This window comes from Scyliorhinus torazame, chromosome 12, assembly GCF_047496885.1.
Source record: "Scyliorhinus torazame isolate Kashiwa2021f chromosome 12, sScyTor2.1, whole genome shotgun sequence".
NCBI lineage: Eukaryota > Metazoa > Chordata > Chondrichthyes > Carcharhiniformes > Scyliorhinidae > Scyliorhinus > Scyliorhinus torazame.
This window is the reverse complement of record NC_092718.1, coordinates 208,459,112-208,481,345: the sequence shown is the minus strand read 5'-3', so window position 1 is coordinate 208,481,345 and position 22,234 is coordinate 208,459,112. Positions and strand designations below refer to the sequence as shown.

Sequence of the window (22,234 nt, the reverse complement as noted above, 5' to 3'; positions counted from 1 at the left end):
TTCCCTGCCCAGATTGAGGCAGATACCCTCAACCTGTTTTTTAAAAATATGGCTACTGGATAAAGAAAGATCATCATCCATCTAGATTGCCTTCCACCATTTTGTTGTCATGTTTTTTTATTTGATTTATTGTCACATGTATTAGTATACAGTGAAAAGTATTGTTTCTTGCATGCTGTACAAACAATGCACACCGTACATAGGGAAGGAAGGAGAGGCTGCAGAATATAATGTTACAGTTATAGCAAGGTGTAAAGAAAAGATCAACTTAATACGAGGTAGGTCCATTCAAAAGTCTGATGGCAGCAGGAAAGAAGCTGTTTTTGAGTCGGTTGGTATGTGACCTCAAACGTTTGTATCTTTTTCCTGACGGAAGAAGGTGGAAGAGAGTATGTCTGGGGTGTGTGGGGTCCTTAATTATGCTGGCTGCCTTTCCGAGACAGCAAGAATTATAGATAGAGTCAATGGATGGGAGGCTGGTTTGCGTGATGGACTGGGCTACATTCACGACCTTTTGTAGTTTCCTGTGGTCTTGGGCAGAGCAGGCTCCATACCAAGCTGTGATACAACCAGAAAGAATGTTTTCTATGGTGCATCTGTAAACGTTGGTGAGAGTCGTAGGTGACATGCCAAATATACTTAGTCTTCTGAGAAAGTAGAGTCGTTGGTGGGCTTTCTGAACTATAGTGTCGGCATTGGGGGACCAGGACAGGTTGTTGGTGACCTGGACACCTAAGAACTTGAAACTCTCGACTCTTTCTACTTCGTTCCCATTGATGTAGACAGGGGCATGTTCTCCACTACGCTTCATGAAGACGATGACAATTTCCTTCGTTTTGTTGACATTGAGGGAGAGATTATTGTCATCGCACCAGTGGCACATCAATAACTGAGGGTTTGACTGGGCATTCTCTATCGGTTAGTCTGGAATAGACTTAACGCATGAGGCGAGGAAACCTTCCAGGGGTGGAAAGCATGGGGAACCACAAGTCCCAGTGTTACCAGTTCCTCCTAAGCTTGCTACATTCACCAGAAACCAGAGAGTGAACCGTCCCTGGAGCAAAAGGCAGGTGGTTGGAAAAATGTCAGAATTAAAATGACTAACTTACAAAGCAAAAATTATGAGGAGAAATATGAAAAGTTTTTTTTTTGGCAGGGGGGGGGGGGTGTTGTTGGTTGTAAGAATTCTACAGGAAAAGACGAGAGTGAAGAAGCACCCAGTACAGAGATGGTTAAAGCTCCTCCGCTCTGCAAGATAAGCACAAACAGCATTTGCCAATACAACCCGCACATCAACACCTGGTCTCAACGCTACCTTCAGAGACTTGGATTCAGGAGCATGGCAGATGCACATAGCAGTAAACACTTTCTCAAGATTAATAGGTCTCTCTTGTCCCAGGTCACGTGCTACATTGATGTCATACCTGCAACCAGGGTTACCAGCTCTCAAAAAGCTCTCGAGGTTAAAACGATACCAGAGGTTCGGAAAACAAATGTAGGGAAAGAGACAAAGAAAATGGGGGGGGGGGGGCCTCGGCTTAATATTGCTCCACCCAACATCCTGGAAATGTAGCTGGGGTAATGCCTTGTGGAGGACTCAAACTACAGTGGGATTTATGCCATTTACAACAAACATCTTACTACAGAATCTGAATGCTGGGTTCCCTTCCGTCCCCGGCCATAATACCCGCATGGCCTTTTCATTCAAAGCTAGGAACACTCATTGGTCCTCCAGACTCGTGAGCCTGTTGCATTATTCAATGAGACAGTGACTGATTGTAACGAATGAGAAAATGCTGGAAAATCTCAGCAGGTCTGGCAGCATTTGTAGGGAGAGAAAAGAGCTAACGTTTCGAGTCAGATGACTCTTTGTCATAGCTAACAGAGAAAGTGGGGAATATTTATACTGTGGAGTGAGAATGAAAGATGAGCCACAGCCACAGAAACCCAGGGAAACCGGGTGCTAATGGCCAGAAACCAAGGGGAAAGAGTGCTAATGGCAGTCCCCAGTGAGACTGATTGTAACTCAACTCCAGTGTCCCACCTTCGCTGGATAGCCCAGCTACAATCTTGCACATCTCAGTCCGGATAATTTTGTTGGGAGAGGGGCGATTTGAGGTCCACATCTCTTTATGTTCCCTTCCAAAACGGACATACACTTACACCGCACAGCCAAACCCGCTCCTCAATCAATGTCATTTTCTTTTGAAATGATGAGATTTTTATGTTGCTGTGCCACCTGCAAAGCAACTACTTTTAGTTCCCTAAAGGTTATAAAAGCTGGTTAAATACCAAAGTGGACATGGCTGAGTCGGGTGTTACGATCCCCGCCGAGGACATCACCATGCATCAAGTGCAGAGCTCTACGTTGGACTCCGGATAATTCCATACAACATTCAAATCCGTGATCTGAAGCACTGGAAACCTAACAATATCACATCACCTAATGCAATTTTTAATTTTTTTTTAAAAGTAATACACCTTTGCAGGTGAAAGCAAAACAGGGACAAAGCTGGAGAACTCAATCGCAATCAAGCAGAAGCACAAAAGGTCGGCACAACGGGAGACTATGATTCCACATCTCTAGAAAGAGGCATTAAGAGCCTCCAGGCCGTGCAGGAGAGGCAGCCCGAGACTGTGCCACAAAGAGCACAATCACAGAGCAGGAGTGGCAGCCTGTCTCAATCAAAAGTTGAGTCGGTAACAATGCTAACCCCACGAGATCACACAGTGAGGCTGATAAAATACGCAGCTGCACTGCAAGGGGAAAAGAAAGACAGCGAGAGAGATTGCGACAGGGAAAGCATGTTCGGGAAAGATTTGTCCTCGTGGCAGTCTTTTTTTTAATAAAACGTAACCTAAAAGCTGCCAAAAGACAGCCCTGCTGACTAAACAGCTCGCCCATCTCCATATTGGAAAGAACGCAAAGGACAGCGGTACTAAGGCAGCAACAACAGCACAGGCTCATTAGTATCACCACCATCTGGACTTCGGGTCAACGCAATGCTCCTGCTAAGCACAAACAAACACACCTGACTATTTTCTCCATGGTGCATTTCCCAAAGATCATCCCTCTTCACAGAGGTCCAACAGACTCTCAAATCAGAATTGGCCCGAATGGCGCTGCTGTGACTTTCTGCTGCCTTCTGGAGGGCACGGGGTCCAGGGTTCAATGGAAGGCCAAGTCGTTAACTGGGTAACGTGCTGCTTCCAATGATGGCCTCGTGGGCCGAGATTCAATGCATTCTACAGCCAGGAGGAGTTCCAGCTTCAATCCTCAACCTCATTAAACGCCACAGCATTATTTCAAAGAAAAGCAAGGGAGCTCTCCCTCGTGTCCCTTAGCAGTGTTCATTCCTCAATCCTTTGTGTGTGTGTGTATACACGTGTATGTCTAATGGAGTTGAATTGCCTGTTCATACTCACCGTGTACAACCTCACAAGGGATGAGTGGCCATTCGAGGCAGGGTGTGACTAAAGAGCACCCGCTGCCCAGGGGCTTCTTCAGGAGTCTACAGCTTCGGGAAGGGGGAGGAAATTGGTGGCAGGAAAAGTAGGGAGGAATGAAATAGAATTTACAGTGCAGAAGGAGGCCATTCGGCCCATCGAGTCTGCACCGGCTCTTGGAAAGAGCACCCTACCCAAGCCCACACCTCCACCCTATCCCCATAACCTAGTAACCCCACCCAACACTAAGGGCAATTTTGGACACTATGGGCATTTTAGCACGGCCAATCCACCTAACCTGCACATCTTTGGACTGTGGGAGGAAACCGGAGCACCCGGAGGAAACCCACGCAGAGGATGTGCAGACTCCGCGCAGACAGTCACCCAAGCCGGAATCGAACCTGGGACCCTGGAGCTGTGAAGCAATTGTGCTATCCACAATGCTACCGTGCTGCCCCAGAAATAGGCGACATGCTCCAGGGGATTATAAAATTGGATGCACAGCCCAATGGAACAAAGGCAATAACAGGTATGCTGTTAAACCCAGATAAGAAGGCCAAATGACAACGAGGTTGCTAGACAGGAAATCATCTAACGTCAGTGTTTTGAAGATGTAAGTATTCGGGGCTCTCCCCACAGTTCTCAGTACACACTTATACATGCCATACATTTGGGGAAAGGGGCATTAAACCCAAAAGTCTCTTTTTTTGATAAACCACCCCCGATATCGACCTACTTCCTTTTAAAAAAATTTATGAGTACCCAATTAAGGGGCAATTTAGCGTGGCCAATTCTGCACATCTTTTGTGGGGGCAAAACCCATGCAGACACGGGGAGAATGTGCAAACGCCACACGGACAGTGACCCAGGGCCGGGTTTCGAACCCGGGTCCTCAGCGCCGTAGGCAACAGGGCTAATCACTGCATGGGAAAACTGGTGGGACAGTTTTCTAACTGTGAAACACATATGCTGTCTGCCATGCGTTGTCCTCTGATGTACCTGTCGCACGAGCGGTGGGAGAAGGCCCCGTGGCTGCAATGACCGGGACTTACTGCCTTTTGAATTGACAGCAGCGGTCATCCCGTGTGGGCCGACAACAGTCACCGAGAATCTGCTCCCAATGACTCTGCATGCACGTCATTGGGAAGAGGGCATGGTCCTCACCAGACGCCAGCATCCTTCAGGTACAGACCAGCGCACAACGAAATCCCTCCGGGTCAGCCTAGAGATAGATGGGCTCCAAAAGCTTTCATGTCACAAGAGGCCACCTATCCACGGCACTTTGTACTGCCTGGCATGAAGACTGAGTGGAAAGCAACTGCCTGTTCAACAAAGTCCATGTCTATGTTGGGACGGAAGGCACAGGAAGGTAGGTCTCCTAAAAAGGAACATTTGGCTTGCTGCGTTCCATTGATTCCCACCTCTTCTGCACCTTCAGTCCCAGTGTGTCAATGTACAACAGTGACATGGTGCATCTTCACTGGTGATTAATGGGAGAGAATGCACTGGCGACAGTCTGAGACAGCGCATTCCAATGCCGCAGATCCCGTGATCTTCACTACTGTGCGAAATGGGCAGGGGTGGCCTTCGTACGAGCATACTCGACCACCCGGATATCGCATGGTTACGATGCAACCTATTGACACAAAGTGCATTGTGCATGGGGGATCGCTGATATAAAGTGTGCAGCTAAGACCTGATAAATATGGCTCCGTACCAATAGGGCTACTCATTGTCCTATTTACCTCTGCAAATTGCTCAGGCGAAACATCTTTGAATGCCTCCTTTCGGATTATGTGTATGAGTCTGCTTAATACAGATAAGGGTTTCCCCCGAAACACCACCTGTTGCAGTCTGTGCCCCTTCTATTATGCATCCCCCTTTTCTCCTTTAATGACAAGAACCATGGGGATTAAGGCAGGAAATTGATTGGTTGAAGTTCAGTCTCAGATTTTTTTTTTTGCTACTTAGCGAGGAATTTTCAATACTGGTGCAACCTACACCAGAATGGTTTGAAATGGGCATTATGTAGATCCAAGTGGAAGAAGGTGATTATACTCAACGTTTGCTCATCGTCATAAGTATAGTTTTAGGCACAGATTTGAACACATGCATATAGAGGAGAACATGCATTAACATTGCAACTTTCACAAGCTCACAACATTCCAGGGCACAATTGACCCAATGAGCTTCTTTGCGTGAAGTGTACTCACTGTCACACAACAGTCACTTTGTGCACAGCAAGCTCCCACAAACAGCAGTGTGACAAAGACCAGATCATCTTCTCTTTTAGTGTTGGAGGGATAGAAATTAGCCAGGGCTCGGGGAAGAATTCCCCGTTCTTCAAATAATGCCATGGGATCTTTCTTTAATTTTTCCAATTAAGGGGCGGCAGGGTGGTTAGCACTGCTGCCTCATAGTGCTGAGGACCCGGGTTCAATCCCGGCCCCGGGTCACTGTCCGTGTGGAGTTTGCACATTCTCCCTGTGCCGCCCCACCCATGGGATCGTATGTCAACCCGAGAAAGCAGACGGGCCCTCGGTTTCATATCTCATCACACAGACAGCACCTCCAGCAGTGTAGCACTCCCTCAGTAATGTGCTGGAGCTTCAGTCGGGAACGTTAACCCAGAACCTTCTGACTCAAGAGGTGAGAGTGCTGCTAAGTGGGTACAAGATAGTGACTGGAGCGGAGAGTCGCACGCATGTAAGACAATTAAAGTGAAATGTTAGAATAGCGAGACAAAAATCCTCACTACCCCAAGGAAAGGTCTGGACGCTTTTGGCAAGGTGGAGACACCAGTTGGCAAGATGATGGCGAAGCCCGTCCCCTGATGCCCTGCAATGGTCACTGGAGTGGAGGTAGTGCTGCATGTAGTGGCTGTGGGTACATGGTCATGTCCTGTGCCAAAGGTCAGCCTGCCCGCAGGGAGACGCAGCCAAATGCCAGGCCACAATCTCACCGATACGGTCACCGGGGTGTGCCAGCCCTGTGCTGGGCTGCAGCCACAGTGGACAGCACATCTGGCCACCTGCTAACCCAGGCCCTCTCCATCAAAGTGTTTTCCCCCAGATCATCCACCAGCCAGCTGTGCCGTGGTCGTGGCACCCTGGCCAATGCGGCATCTCAGGATGCCTTGACCACCGATTACCCTGCCATGCCCCTGGTACACAAGGCCTCTGGAAGCAGGAAAGCTAACAAGGGCCGCCTTCCTCCGAAGCATCCCTATTTTAAAATAAGGATTCACAAACTAGAGAGGCGCAACTTTTTGGGAATAGAAACCTCCTCTTCCAAAAAAGAGGTGCAATCACATCTGTCTGCAGATGTGCAAGTGCTGGCTGGTGGACAATCTTGTGCAGCCAGATCCATCTAGTAATCCCTCCACTGGACTCCAGATTAGTGGATTCCCATTCGAAGACCCACTGCTAACAATAACCAAATACAGCACTGGGACAGAGTGGGTGGGCGGCCATAAAAATGCCAAAATCCCAATCCAAAACTCCGAATGATTTCCCAAAGTGCCACAACAGGCTTGGGGAATTCACCCTGCAAAGTCCCGGGAAACTAAAAGCTAGCAGAAAAGTACATAAAAACACAAACCAGGAAGAGAAACGGGTGAACAAAGTTGCTTTCTAACCGCAGAACTGATTTAGTTAAACGTGTCTCGTAAATCAAACACTCACTTCCCAGCCGATTTGTTCGCAGCCCTGGAAAAGCGGGCGCATCCAATCCGGAATTAATATTTGGAGTGAGCTCCATGGGATGAGGGCCTTCCATGGACCTGCCGTCCATCCACGGAAACTCTACACGTCAGAGTGGGAAGAGATCCAGACTGACAGGTTGGCGCTCAATTTTCCAATCAGAAAAAATGTGCTTGCCATCATCTCCATATTGGCCGTATAAAGTAAACTTCCTTCTCGATAAGAATGCACCCACGCCACATGGACTCCAGTGGATCAAGATGTTTGTGGCCGTCAAGGTACTTCCATACGCAATTTCACAGTTCTCCTTGTAAACAGCAATGCTCATCAAGAGACAGTGAAAAGGGGCAAGGGGTGACGGAAGCAGAATTCTTTTTGTATTTTTAAAAAATTTAGAGCACCCAATTCATTTTTCCCAATTAAGGGGCAATTTAGCGTGGCCAATCCACCTACCCTGCACACCTTTTGGGTTGTGGGGGCGAAACCCACGCAGACACGGGGAGAATGTGCAAACTCCACACGGACAGTGACCCAGAGCCGGGATCGAACCTGGGACCTCAGTGCCATGAGGCAGCAGTGCTAACCCACTGCGCCACCGTGCTGCCCAGGCAGAATTCTTTTTACGGGTTTTCAAATGCAGCTCGGCACATTAGCCACGCGGAGCAGTGACTCATTGCTGAATCGTCACAGTGAGAAATCGCACACCTGGTTTATCGAACAAGATCCCATATCAGCAGCAAAGCCCCTAACGGAACAAACTTAAAGAAAAGATACTCGTGCGTGAGGAAGAATGATAATGGTTACTAAATGATGGGGGGGGGGGGGGGGGCAGATAAACAGGCCAATCAACCACCACACGTCTTTACTCATCCAAATCCAATGCAACCCTCAATTCCTTTCTCCCTCGAATGTATGTCTGGCCTCCCACGAAACACATCTATATTATTCACCTCAGCCACTCTTGTGATAATGAGTTCCACATCTACGGGATTTATCGAACATAGAACATTACAGCGCAGTACAGGCCCTTCGGCCCTCGATGTTGCGCCGACCTGTGAAACCACTCTAAAGCCCATCTACACTATTCCCTTATCGTCCATATGTCTATCCAATGATCATTTGAATACCCTTAGTGTTGGCGAGTCCACTACTGTTGCAGGCAGGGCATTCCATGCCCTTACTACTCCCTGAGCAAAGAACCTACCTCTGACATCTGTCTTATATCTATCTCCCCTCAATTTAAAGCTATGTCCCCTCGTGCTAGACATCACCATCCGAGGAAAAAGGCTCTCACATTCCACCCTATCCAATCCTCTGATCATCTTGTATGCCTCAATTAAGTCACCTCTTAACCTTCTTCTCTCTAACGAAAACAGCCTCAAGTCCCTCAGCCGTTCCTCATAAGATCTTCCCTCCATACCAGGCAACATTCTGGTAAATCTCCTCTGCACCCTTTCCAATGCTTCCACATCCTTCCTATAATGCGGCGACCAGAATTGCACGCAATACTCCAAATGCGGCCGCACCAGAGTTTTGTACCGCTGCAACATGACCTCATGGCTCCGAAACTCAATCCCTCTATCAATAAAAGCTAACACACCGTACGCCTTCTTAACAACCCTCTCAACTTGGGTGGCAACTTTCAGGGATCTATGTACATTGACAACGAGATCTCTCTGCTTACCCACACTGCCAGGAATCTTACCATTAGCCCAGTACTCTGTCTTCCTGTTATTCCTTCCAAAATGAATCACCTCACACTTTTCTGCATTAAACTCCATTTACCACCTCTCAGCCCAGCGCTGCAGCTTATCTATGTCCCCCTGTAACTTGTAACATCCTTCCGCGCTGTCCACAACTCCACCGACTTTAGTGTCATCTGCAAATTTACTCACCCACGCTTCTACACCCTCCTCCAGGTCATTTATAAAAATGACAAACAGCAGTGGCCCCAAAACAGATCCTTGTGGTGCAGCACTAGTAACAGGACTCCAGTCTGAACATTTCCCATCAACCACCACCCTTTATCTTCTTCCAGCTAGCCAATTTCTGATCCAAACTGCTAAATCACCCTGAATCCCATGCCTCCGTATTTTCTGCAGTAGCCTACCGTGGGGAACCTTATCAAACGCTTTACTGAAATCCATATACACCACATCAACTGCTTTACCCTCATCCACCTGTTTGGTCACCTTCTCAAAGACCTCAATAAGGTTTGTGAGGCACGACCTACCCTTCACAAAACCGTGTTGACTATCTCTAATCAAATTATTCCTTTCCAGATGATTTTACATCCTATCTCTTATAAACCTTTCCAAGATTTAGCCCACAACAGAAGTACGGCTCACTGGTCTATAGTTACTTGGGTGATGAGAAAATGAGAGGGAGAGAGAGAAAGAAAACGAGAGGAGAGAGAGAGAGAGAGAGATAGAGACAGAAAGAAAAAAGGGAGAGGTCCATTTTCAGCCTACTGGACCATGCAGCCAAGTCACTTAGCCCTACTTATTGCGTGGCATTAATACTTTACAGGTAAAAGGAATCAGCACTTAATCCAATCCACTTTAATACAGTGCCAATACTTCTCGCATTTTATTGACTTACTTCAAATTGCTCCAATTGCCACCATAGGTGACAGACCTGTAAGTACTTTGTCCTAGCATTATACAATCCAAGTGCCCTCCACAGACACAACCCATGGTTAAAAGGGCAGGATCTATAATCATACCGTGAGGCGATTTAAAAAAATATATATCTCAAGTGGACATAACCATGTCTGGCTGAAATCCTGTCATCACTAAAACCATTCTGGTCTAGAGGTCAGTCTTCCTACTGTCGAACCTCTGGATTATTTGAACAGCTACGCCATTGGGGATCACACCCGGGAGGTTTCATTCCCTCAGTGTATTCATTTTAATGCAATGACTAATGTTTTTTATGTTGCCGCCACTTACTTTTTTTTTTGGAAAAATAAAACCAACTAAATGTATCACATTAGCACGAACAGCAAGTGAACGTGACCCTACCCTGCCGGCAGCATCTAAACCCGTACAGGAAAGGGAGAAATAAACACTTAACTGTTTCCACCTTCCCACACTGACCCCTCACGAGAGGGCGAGGGAAAAAATTAATTGGGCAATTCCGACCAATTCCCCCCCCCCCCCCCCCCGGCAAACACCGAAAAGAACACCCCCCCCCCCCCCCCGTGCTAAATGGTCAGGACTCAGGGCGGCATGTGGCGCAGTGGATAGCACTAGGACTGCGGCGCTGAGGACTTGAGTTCGAATCCCGGCCCTGGGCCGTGCGGAGTTTGCACATTCTCCCCATGTCTGCGTGAGTTTCACCCCCACAGCCCAAAGATGTGCTGGTTAGGTGGATTGGCCGCGCTAAATTGCCCCTTAATTGGAAAAGAAAAATAATTCGCTACTCTAAATTTATTTTTAAAAACGGTCAGGATTCATTAACCTTATGTGGAGCTGCCTTATAGAAAAACACAAACCAATTAAGAGTTAAACCTAAAGTTTGGAGGGGGGGGGGAGCATTCAGCAAGGGCTCTGCAGGGTACAGCGTTATGCAGGGGAGGGGTAGATGTTAATCAGCCAAGCGAAGGGGAGATGCAGAACCATGTGTGCAGGTGAATGGGCTCGGTATACTGCAGCTCCTTAAAGTCAAGCTAATCAGCGAGCGCCCAGCAGGGAAAGTGGGTCAACAGCAAGAAACATCCTGATTGGAATCTTTCTGAAAACAGAGCAGACGAAGTGTTAACGGAAAACCCAAGTTACAATGATCAAGTGGGGTGGGGGGGGGGGGGAATACAAAACCACCCCGGTAACCTCACTACTGTCATTTAACATTAGGTTTTCTCCCCGCGTTGGTCGCGTGGCCGTAGTTCTGCCTCATTTCTTCAAACCAAATAGTTTCATAGCAGGTGCTGCACAAAATAGCTGTGGAAAAATTAAACAGCAACCCCCCCCCTCAACCCAGCTCCTTGGTTTCCTCATCTCTCTCTCTCCCCCCCCCCCCTACCCCTACACTCACCACTAAGCAGTCTCCTCTTTGCTCTATCCAGTGCTTTTTATTGCGTGGAGCTGATTTATGCGTCTAGGTCACCCCCGCTTATTTGAAAAGCTTTCTCAACAACCTTTTAAGATACATACACACACGCACGCATAAAAAAAAAGAAAGGGGACTTCAAGGCAGATGTAAATTAAATGCAGTTGTGGAAGGCAGTCATAGTAAAAGGCACTGAGAAGCTGTCTTTCATTCCTGATGAACAAGCGGGACTTAAAAGGGGCCGTGGTTGTCAAGGAAATTTCAGCTTGCAAGTCACATATAAACATACCTGGGAGTGAGCAGGGGCCGGTTTAAGCAGGGTGAACATAGTCACAGTTTACGTGCAGTCTCTCTATGAACACCTGTGTAATCATCCCACACAGCCAGTGCTGATTTGACTTATAATAGATTCTACTCCCCTTCCGCCCACCTCTTCCCAAAAAACAAAAAGTAGTTATTCAAAGTATCTCAATGGAGAATTTTTAAATTTCATTCCAGATTCTGGGTGCGCGGGCAGCAATTGTTTCAAATGCCAATTGCTTCTTCTCCTCCAGAAGATAACAAACCGACACTGCTGGTTTCCACTGCTGCCAAGCAGGAGGGTTGAGCGTTAACCCCACTGAGGGATGCTCTGTAGACACCACTGAATGGTAAGGACCACAGTCAAAGACTAACTAGACATGCACACAGTACAGACCCAGCCTCGCACCCGAGGGAGAGAAATAGGAAAGACGAGTCTCGCAATCAAGGGCTCCCACTGGGCTTTGTATCAAAAAGAGTCGGAATTGACAACTGTTGCATTCTGATTGTGCCTTTGTAATGCAAGTCAGAGTGAAAGCAAGCAGAAAGGGGTTTTCACTGTCTCACATACTCTGCACCGCTAAGTCCAGCCTTGAATAGCGCGCCACGCTCACGACAGAGTGTTGCCAGGTTGTGTAGATGTCACGGAATCAAGCTCCCGTTTGGCAGTAGTTCTGTATCCCGTGGCAGGATCTATCTGTGGGAACTTGCTGTGCACCAAATAACGGGCACACTCACGTGTCCAACATTCATAGTGGCATGAGTGGCCTTAAGGATGGTTTTCCCAGCAGAGTGTTACTTTCTTTTGGGCCTGCTTCAAGTGCACAGGTAGTGGAATGGCTGCCCCATTGACCCACAGGAGGGGCATTGGCTCAACCTCCACACACACACACACACACACAGCAAATGCGGTCCTTACCCGCAGCAACATAGCGGGGGCAATGATCAGACAGAGACAGTGGTGTCCTCAGGCTGTAACCTGGGTTGGCTGCAGGCCACTGCAACCTTGCTGAGTTTTAACCACAGAGAAACGGTGGCTTCTACATTCACCTCATGTCGGAAATCACAAAGATCAACCTCACTACAAGTCCACACCTGAGAAAACCCCCACGAGCATATTTACAATGTGTGACAGCACCTTCTATCTGACACTAATTGACCTTTCATTGCCCTCCTCATCACTTTGCATTTTCTCCACGACATATCCCAAGGACCGTGCACAAATCGAGTTATAAAAACTGCAGGAAATGGCAAATTAAACTGGGCGGCAGAAAGAGAACGCGTCTCTGTGATCTGCCCGGCCATGTCTGTGGCTGCTCACCTCATCTCACACCCTCACTTGAGCACTTTGCTTTTGAATCTGATGGCAATCTGTTCCCATTCATCAGCAAAGAGCCGAATACAGGTTTATACACAGATCATTCTGCACACCAGATTGTGCTACACCTTGTGTTAAGCTCTGTGCACATTAAGCGCTGTCACAGATCAAACATTCCAGCATTAATATAATTTTAGTGCTATTCACACAAGGGCTATTGAGTGAGATTTTTCCTTTTCATTACCATCCCATTATGTTCAGTGGTAGGTTACTGGTGGAAAAATGTTCCATTAAATTTTTTAAAAAGGTGATTTCCAGGAATCCTGTTGAAGAGGTGGGATGCCCCCACCGGAAAAGGCTGGCTTGCAAGCAGGGGCTGTTTAGCACAGGGCTAAATCGCTGGCTTTGAAAGCAGACCAAGGCAGGCCAGCAGCACGGTTCAATTCCCGTACCAGCCTCCCCAAACAGGCGCCGGAATGTGGCGACTAGGGGCTTTTCACAGTAACTTCATTTGAAGCCTACTTGTGATAATAAGCGATTTTCATTTCATTTAATTTCAAGTTACGAAAGTTAAAAGCATATATTTTACAGGGAGCGAGGTTTACCAGTTTTTAAGTTAGTCTGATGCTGCTGCACTTGTCAAGAATGTCCGCCTAACCATTCGACATATGGAGGGGGAGCAGCTCCCTCCCTGCCTCCCCAGGTGGCACAGGTGCTGCCCTTCACTGCACACCAGGCTGGCAGTACCCAAACCTAAACCTTAAAATGCTGCAACAGTTTAAGAAGTTTTCAGTGATGACCAGGTGTTCAGCCCAATGAGCTACTAGTTAGCCAGGTTTCTTGGCTCACAGAAGCCAGGAGGAAATCTGCCTCTTAAAACACATCAGAAAAGCGTAACGGAGCTGACACAGGATCCTTTGCATCAAGTACACAAACTATTTCCATCTTGCCACAGTCGTTGAGCATTAATGGAATCAGATTCCAAGACAATTTGCATAATTCACCTTTGGCCCATTCACATCCTGTCAGCCGACAATCAAAGCAACATTAAGCAACTCCACATGTTGACCCTCTCAATCTAAAAGGTCAAAGGGCACTGGAAGGTTCCGGCCCGCGTCTTGCCATCTCCATTTTCACAGGACAATCTTGCTTCAGTATACAACACACTTCTTGTTACCAAGCCCTCGGCTGCATCTTTCCCCGACAATCCCACCCTCCCCGACCACGACCCTCCCCGCCAAGTGAACTGAAACATCTAGCATTAATCCGTCTGTTGCAAGCGTCTTGTATTTCAGCAAAATCAGAAGGAATGTTGCCTTCAATTTTTTCACAAAGAAAGAGAAGAGAGTTATAGAGTAAACCACAACAACAAATAAAAGCCCCTCACTCCACTTGTAAACAGCAGGGAAGCCAGGAGACGATTGCAAAATCAGAAGAAGTGTAAAACAGAGCATAACAAATGCTCCCAGTGCAACACATCAGAGCCTCAATCAAGTGATGCACCCGCGCTTTAAAAGGTTTCATCACCAATTCAAAACCAATGCTTCTCCCTTTTCATCGCCCTCCCCAGAGCACTTGCCAAACCCTCCAACAATACACCTCAGTGCACTCTGGCAGTAAGAAAACAAATCACAGCAATGATCCTCCCACTTACCTTGGGCTGTGCTCTTCTGGGAAATGCAACCTTAGGATCAATCTGTTGAAGCAAATCAGAGAAGGGTCAGAAAATCATTGGGTGCATCGCCGCCCCAGGCCAGTTCAAAATAAACATGGTGTTTCTCAGGCAAGAAATATAACAAAGCAGCAAGTTTCCAGGGCCACCGTTTTAACTTCCTGTGTTGCTTTACTTTTGAACCTGTTTTAAAGGCGCCAGCCAGAGTCTTGAGTATCATTAATGCTGGATAGTTTCGAAAGTCACTCGATGCAATTCAACAATAATTGTTAATCAAAGGGAAAGAATTCATCTTTTTTTCCCCTCTTGGCCCACACACCTTGAATGTTATGCAGTCTTTTTGTCCCATTTTAAATGTCCGGGTGCCTGCAGAATGCCCACACCTCCTGGGTTCTAGCACAGACTGGAATGTGACCTGTTCCATTCACCTAGCTAAGCACACACACACTGCCAGGAGTGAGCCTCTGAAGGAAGGAGCTGCAGACTTGGTGCCGTCATGTGGGGGTCAGGCCAAGAACAAAGCGGAGCAGGAATCAAGAGAACAGGGCAGGCAACACACTTGAATCCAACTCTAGCCAAAATTGGAATTGGCAGCACCGTGCAAGGCTAACTTTTCAACCAAAACACAAATTTTGAATTACCTCCCTCCCCATCCACACAACAGCTGAGATACGAAGAGGTTTACGCACATATTTTCCATTCCACACCACCCACTATCCTAAACATATCAACTCCAAACAGTCACTGTGTCCACATCTTGACCTGGCAAACACACACTTCCAGCAGGCAGTCAGAAGAGGCAAATCCATTGGTTCCCCCTAATCCATTGAAACGCCTCAACACCGTTCTGCACGGCCAAAGCAACACACAGACCAGGACCCAACATCCCTGAACTCCCACGTTCACCAACCACATAATGACTACCCACTCCAGTCACTTTTTAAAAATTCATGTACAGATGTGGGCATCACTGACTCGGCCAGCATTTATTGCCATCGATGGTTGCCCTTCAGTAGGTGGTGGTTAGTTGCCTCTTGAACTGCTGCAGTGTAGGTGCACAGTGCTGTCATGGAGGGAGTTCCAGGATTTTGACCCAGTCACAGTGAAGGAACGGCGACATATTTCCAAGTCAGGGTGGTGTGTAACTTGGAGGGGAACCTCCAGGTGGTGGGGTTCCCATGCGTCTGCTGTTATGGGCCTTCTAAGTGGTAATGGTCATGCATTTGGAAGGTGCTGCCGAAGGAGCCTTGGCGAGTTCCTGCAGTGCATCTTGTAGATGATACTCACGGCTGCCACTATTCATCAGTGGTGGAGGATTTGAATGTTTGAGGAAAGTGGGAGCAATCAAATGGGGCTGCTTTGTCCTGGATGCTCTCAAGCTCCTTGAGTGTTGCTGGGGCTGCGCTCATCCAGGCAAGTGGAGAGTATTCCATTACACTCCTGACTTGTGCCTTGTAGATGGTGGACAGGCTTTGGGGGGTCAGGAGGTGAGTTACTCGCCCTAGGATTCCTAGCCTTTGACCTGCTCTGGTAGCCACAACATTAATATGGCTAGTCAAGTTCTGTTTCTGTTCAATGGTAACTCCCCCCAGGATGTTGATTGTGGGGGATTCAGCGATGTTAATGCCGTTGAATGTCATGGGACGATGGTTAGATCCTCTCTTGTAGGAGATGGTCATTGCCTGGCACTTGTGGCGTGAATGTAACTTGCCACTTGTCATCCCAAGCCTGGATATTGTCCAGGTCTTGCTGCATTTGCACATGGACTGCTTCATTATCTGAGGTGTCGTGAATGGTGCTGAACATTGTGCAGTCATCGCAAACATCCCCACTTCTGACCTAAAGGTGGAAGGGAGGTCATTGATGAAACAGCTGAAGATGGATGGGCCTAGGACACTACCCTGAGGAACTCCTGCAGTGATGTCTTAGGATGAAGGTGATTAACCTCCAACCAGGTACGACTCCAACCAGCAGATTTCCCGCCCCCCCCCCCCCCCCCCCCCCACCTCCCCGATTCCCATTGACCCTCTATCAGGGCTCCTTGATGCCATACTCAGGCAAATGCTGCCTTGATGTAAAGGGCTCATCTCTCGAGTTCAGCTCTTTTGTCCATGTTTGAACCAAGGCTGTAATGAGGTCAGGAGCTGCGTGAACATGGCAGAACCCAAACTGAGCGTCCGTGAGCAGGTTATTGCTGAGTAAGTGACGCTTAATAGCATTGTTGACAACTCCTTCCATCACTTTGCTGATGATGGAGTGTAGACTGATAGGGCGGTAATTGGTTTGGTTGGATTTGTCCTGTTTCTTATGTACAGGACACACCTGTGCAATTTTGTACATTTTTGGGTAGACCCACTACTGGAACAGCTTGGCTAGGGGTGCAGCAAGTTCTGGAGCACAAGTCTTCAATACTTTGCCGGGCTATTGACGAGGCCCATAGCCTTTGCAGTATCCAGTGCCTCCAGCAGTTTCTTGATATCACATGGAGTGAATCGTATTGGTTGAAGACTGACATCTGTGATGCTGGGGCCTCGGAGGAGGCCAACTTTCGCCTGGCTAGCTGTTCTTCCACACTGCATCCTGGGACCATAACTGAGTGCAGACCCAGTCAAAATGTTGATTTTTCTCTCCATAGCTAAAGAGCTATGTTGTGGAGCTTGTAACTAGAAGGGTCCAGCTAACACCCTCAATTTCACAAAGCGAGATAAGCCCAGGTAATCGGGATCTCCTTTTTACATCACTCTAACCCACAATGGACCCGGCTCAGCCAGCAACAAGCCTGGTGCAACCAACAGTTCAACCAACATGCCACAAACATAATAGACTTGTGCACAGATATTGGGATTTCAAGTAGATCACAAGAGTAAAATTCAACGGGACCAAGATTGTAATGCCAGCGGGCACGTCTGGCACCGTTGGTCAGTTATTTAACCAAATGCAAAGGATGAGGGGGGGGGCTAGAGTGACAGTCCAGGACAAATAGGGAGGTAGTTCCTCACAGCCCCAAGAGGGAATTGCAACTCTGTTCACAAAGTTCTGCCAACCTAGAGAGAGAGAGAAAGTCCCAGGGTGGTGGGCATTTACTAAACAATCTCAGATTGGAGAAGGGGTTCAGGAGGGTACAGATAGAAGAACAACTTCAACTTCTGTCCACAATCCAGAAGCCTTCCAATGAAAAGGTGTAGGTGTGTATATATATATATATATATATATATATAAATATAAAATACACGTAGATGACTTTGATGACAAAGGCATTGTCAATACTCATATCAATGGCTGATATACGGGGAATAATCTTTTTTTTTTAAATTAATGCACCCAATTCATTTTTTTCCAATTAAGGGGCAATTTAGCATGGCCAATCCATCTAACCTGCCCATCTTTGGGTTGTGGGGAGGAAACCCACGCAAACACAGGGAGAAAGTGCAAACTCCACACGAACGGTGACCCAGAGCCAGGATCGAACCTGGGACCTCGGCACCGTGAGGCAGCAGGGCTAACCCACTGCGCCACCGTGCTGCCCTCACGGGGAATAATCTTGTGCGAGGTGTGAAACACCACAGGTGCCCCAAAAGGTGTTTTTTTCCCCTAGCACGGGACTGAGTTTTTAGAAAGAAAATAGGTCGGAGGTGTGAGGGGAGAAGGGTAAAGAGAAAATCTTCGGAGCTAACCACTTGCTGACATGTACTTCAGAGACTGCATTCAAACCCAGCGGGAATTTTAAGCAGCTCTTCAATAATAAAATAAAAACCCACCCAAGGTTCTCTTCAGCCAGATGGTTCCTGATTTGTTTGTTCATTTAAGTTTCAAGCCCTGGGGAAAATGGCAAACCAAATTTTTTCCAGGGGGGGCGGGGGGAAAGAAATCAAACTGCCACCTACAGACGAAGACAGAATCTCCGCCTGACAGAGGCATCAGAGCGAGAAACTGCACTACTGCCCACCATGATCGCTCCACCCATCGTTAAGTGTAACCCCCACTGCAAGGGAAAGGACTGGAATATACCAGTACTAGTCTATGGGTCTACACAAACTATGAAGAAGCCCTCAGCAGCAACAGTGGGCAAAGGTTTTTTTATTCGGCCCATGACCCAGTCAGTACTGGACAAAGCTCACACCTCATGCTTCCATTGACAGCATCCATCAGCACCTTGTCCTCTGCCATGTCAAAATACACAATCAACATCTAACACCCACCAAATGCCTCAGTACAGAATGACCATCAAGAAATCTCTTTAATAGGTTGACATTTGCTTACAGCGTGAACAAAACTGATTTGCTACACCAATCCCAATATATCAGCCAAATTCAAGTCACACCTTAAAGACCAAAATAACTGACTAACTTGCGCACCGCAAATTATTTATTTTTTTAAACCCCAGCAGGGGAAATTTGCAATTCGGGTGTCTGGGACACAACTTAACTGACAAGAAAGGCCAAGATGGGAAAAAAAAGATACAGATTTATGTCTCATTTATTTTTCATGACTTTAACAAAGAAGTATATATATTGTGCACCTTCTAGTGTTTAAAACAGGTAAATACCACAGTTACTGGAAGACAGTTTTACCACAGTTACTGGAGGACAGTTTTCACTGAAGCATTACTCCCAAACCCTCTCTCCTCACTTTGAAGTTGGCCTCTTCCTTCCTCATCAACATTTCAGCATTAAGTCACCTCCTTCGCACAAATCTGATACTGTGTGTGGTTCAAGGGTGTCTAATCCAGCCCGTCAGCCGGAATTAAGAGTGGGAATTTTAATTATCTCACCCAGTGTCGTTGGAAGTTGCCTGAGAAACCAATTTTGCGCCCAAAAGAATTGCTATTTGGTCAGGAGGGGGGTGGAAAGCGGAGGTCAAAGGGAGTGCCAAAATTCTGAACTCAAACTGGATTATCCAGCCATGACTGGCCTCCCATGGCATTCAATTTGATTTTGATTTTTAAAAAGCTACAGAAAAAATTAGCACTGGCTAAAACCATTATGTTGCATATGTATAAACTAGGCTTTTTTTTAAACTACAAGATAAATTAGTTAGTTAGCTCTAAGTAAAGAGGATTTTTTAAAAAATAAATAAACTCTAACTATGCTTGAAGTCACCAGACAGAAAACAAACTACAGCTGATGGAGTTGTCATTACCTAAATAATGTTTTAATGTGACCGTAAACAACAGGCTTCTGTCGAGGGGAAATAGGTCCGATTCCTGCCCTGAACCTTCAAACAAAGTCGAAAGGGTATATAGAACGCTACAAAACAGATGCTAAAACACAAGATGCACAGAATGATCAACAAGAAACTCGTTCATGCGATTTACGGTCAAACTCAGCTTCTGTGTCCGTTCTCTTTGGGATTAGTAAACTTTGTGTTTGAAGTTGCCGCATTGCTTTGCTTTCCTTTAAAAAAAAGGGGGGGGGGAGGGTTTTCTTTTTTTTTTAAATAAGTAATGCAAAAAATATATATATGTGTGTGTGTGTATCAACCCTTACCGTCTCCCACTTGCGTTTCATCTCGATCATAGCGCTTGGGAAACGTTTAATCGCAAGCCTACCATTTAACTGGCGATTTTAATCGGCCACTAGGCGGTTTGATTGTCAATTTGTGTAACTGACAGTGAAGCTGTTCCGGTGAGGGTAGGAAATTAAGACTATTTTTTATTTTGCTTTTTTACAACAAACAAAAAAGGGACCCAAGTTACAGCGAAGCAGATTTTTAAAACACACACAAGTTGGCCTTAATATCCCAAAGGTGAATTTTTGTTGTTGTTGTTATTCTTTTAAACTAAGATTGAGTGAGGCACATCAGGCATTGTATGACCTTAAGAGAGACAGAGATGGGTATGTGTGTGTGTGTGTGTGGGGGGGGGGGGTAGAGAAACTAATTCGTTACAGTTTTACAGTGAAGGAAATCGACACAGAAACACACAAAACATACCGTCTTGGAATCTAATTCGTGATGGGGCTGGGCTAATACTTTATCTACACTTGCAGGATCGGCAAACGTAACGAAACCGAAGCCTCTGAAATGACACAAAGAAACAAGAAGACGATGAGTAAATAACGAGCAACAGGGAAGAGGGGAGCAAACACAAGTGTCAAAATACCCCGCTTCGATCGTACAGGGGACTCAAAAGAGCGTGGAAGAGAGAAGAGGAGAGAGAGAGGAGGAAAAGGAAGAGGGACGGGCTACAAATGTAGCGAGAGCGAAAAAAAAAAGGCAACGCATATATATACACATAGTATCACCTCCAAACACCAGGACAATGTCAAAAAATAAGCTCACTGCTCAGAGACTCTTCGCTGGAGACAGTGTCACAATTAGAAGCAAAAATAAAAACACACTTCAGGATCAAAAATCAGGAAGGCAAAAATTAAATGCAAATAAAAGATTTTTTTCTTTAAAAAAAAAAGTAACTGAGCTGTCTTACCTGGATCGCTTCGTGGTGGGGTCTCGCATTACCATACATTCCCTGATTTCTCCAAATTTGCTAAAATAGTCCCTAAGGCTGTCTGTAAAATAAATGTTGAGATAATAAGATAGATTGCAAAGAGGAAGAGAAAGGGGTGGGAGATAAAGGACAGGAGGGGGGGGGGAGGAAAGCTGGGTTAGTGTGGGTTTGTCACTGGGCATAAAGCTGGTGCACACTTTTTTTTTTAAAGATCATTTGAAGGTAGGGGGGGTCGTGTGAGGAACACACTAAAAAGCACACACAAACAGAACTCCCTGATGTTACCATTGCAACAGCCCAGCCGCATGATGCAAACAAGGGGAGAGGGGAAGGGGATGGGATAGCAAAACTGGAACTGAAACAAAAAGAGACATCTCTCACTGAATCCCACACCACCTCTTCCATTCCTCCAGCACCCACTCACTCACTCCCTCCCTCACTCACTCCCCTCTCTATCTCTGCAAGGTTACATATAAACACTCACACAACACACTCACTCACTCACACTCATTCACACACACAAAAAAACAGTGCTGGCAACAGAGGCAAGAAATACTTTCTTCCTTGCCCGGGCTCTCTTACCTGGTGAGGTCTGCCAGCTGAGGCCGCCGATGAACATTTTACTGGGGGAAAACACAACAGAAGTGAGCACAGATGTCAGATCGGCCATTTTGACGTGTAACTTGCAGCTTAAATAGGGAGAGAGAGAGAGAGAGAGAGAAAGGAGGGAGAGAGAGAGAGGTGTGGAGGGGCAAAGAGAGAGTGCAGTTCAGGAAGAAACTAGGTGGGAAATAAAGGGAAAGAGAGAGAGGATGGGATGAAGGGAAGGAGAGAGGAGGGGATGAAAGGAGCAGATGGAAAAGAAAAAAGAAAAGTCAGATCAGAACATACCCTGGGTCATGTTGCGAGTCGTTTGGGCTGCCAGACGTGGCCTGGCTACCGTCTGCTTCCATATCTAACTACAAATTTTTTAAAAACCTCACTCCCCCCCCGCCCCCCCCCCAAATTCAGATCAATGGAAGGAAGGAAGGAAGCCCCCCCCTCCTCCTCGCCCCCTCTTCCCCCCCCCCTCCCCCCCACCACCCCCACCACCCCACTCAACCCCCAGAGAAGCGACTGGCAGCCGGGATTGAGCTCGTCACACGTGGGGATCAGCTCAGTCCGGAGCGGCCGCTTGGCTGCTGCTGCTGCTGCCGGAGCCCCCCACGTGGGCGGGCCCTGAGCCTGGAGCCCCCCCCCCCCTCCCTCCCTCCAGCACACACAACACACACAACTCAGTGTATCCAGATCCAGAACCCGCC

General features: G+C 47.0%; 1 protein-coding gene across 15 annotated transcripts in view; it reads right to left on the bottom strand.

The window, feature by feature from the left end:
* The window catches only part of msi2b (musashi RNA-binding protein 2b), a 603,647-nt gene extending 581,658 nt beyond the window's left edge, over positions 1 to 21,989 (bottom strand). For 8 of the 15 annotated variants that reach the window (XM_072469828.1, XM_072469831.1, XM_072469824.1 and 5 more), the window contains exons 1-5: positions 21,825 to 21,988; positions 21,516 to 21,556; positions 20,913 to 20,994; positions 20,420 to 20,504; positions 14,471 to 14,512 (exon numbers count right to left, since the gene is read on the bottom strand). In XM_072469828.1, coding sequence (XP_072325929.1) covers positions 14,471 to 14,512; positions 20,420 to 20,504; positions 20,913 to 20,994; positions 21,516 to 21,556; positions 21,825 to 21,886 — 312 coding nt within the window. In that variant the 5' untranslated portion in view covers positions 21,887 to 21,988. Of the gene's footprint in view, positions 1 to 14,470; positions 14,513 to 20,419; positions 20,505 to 20,912; positions 20,995 to 21,515; positions 21,557 to 21,824 lie in introns of all 15 variants that reach the window. The other 7 variants (XM_072469818.1, XM_072469819.1, XM_072469820.1 and 4 more) reach the window with 3 other exon arrangements.
* Between the last annotated feature and the right edge of the window lie 245 nt (positions 21,990 to 22,234).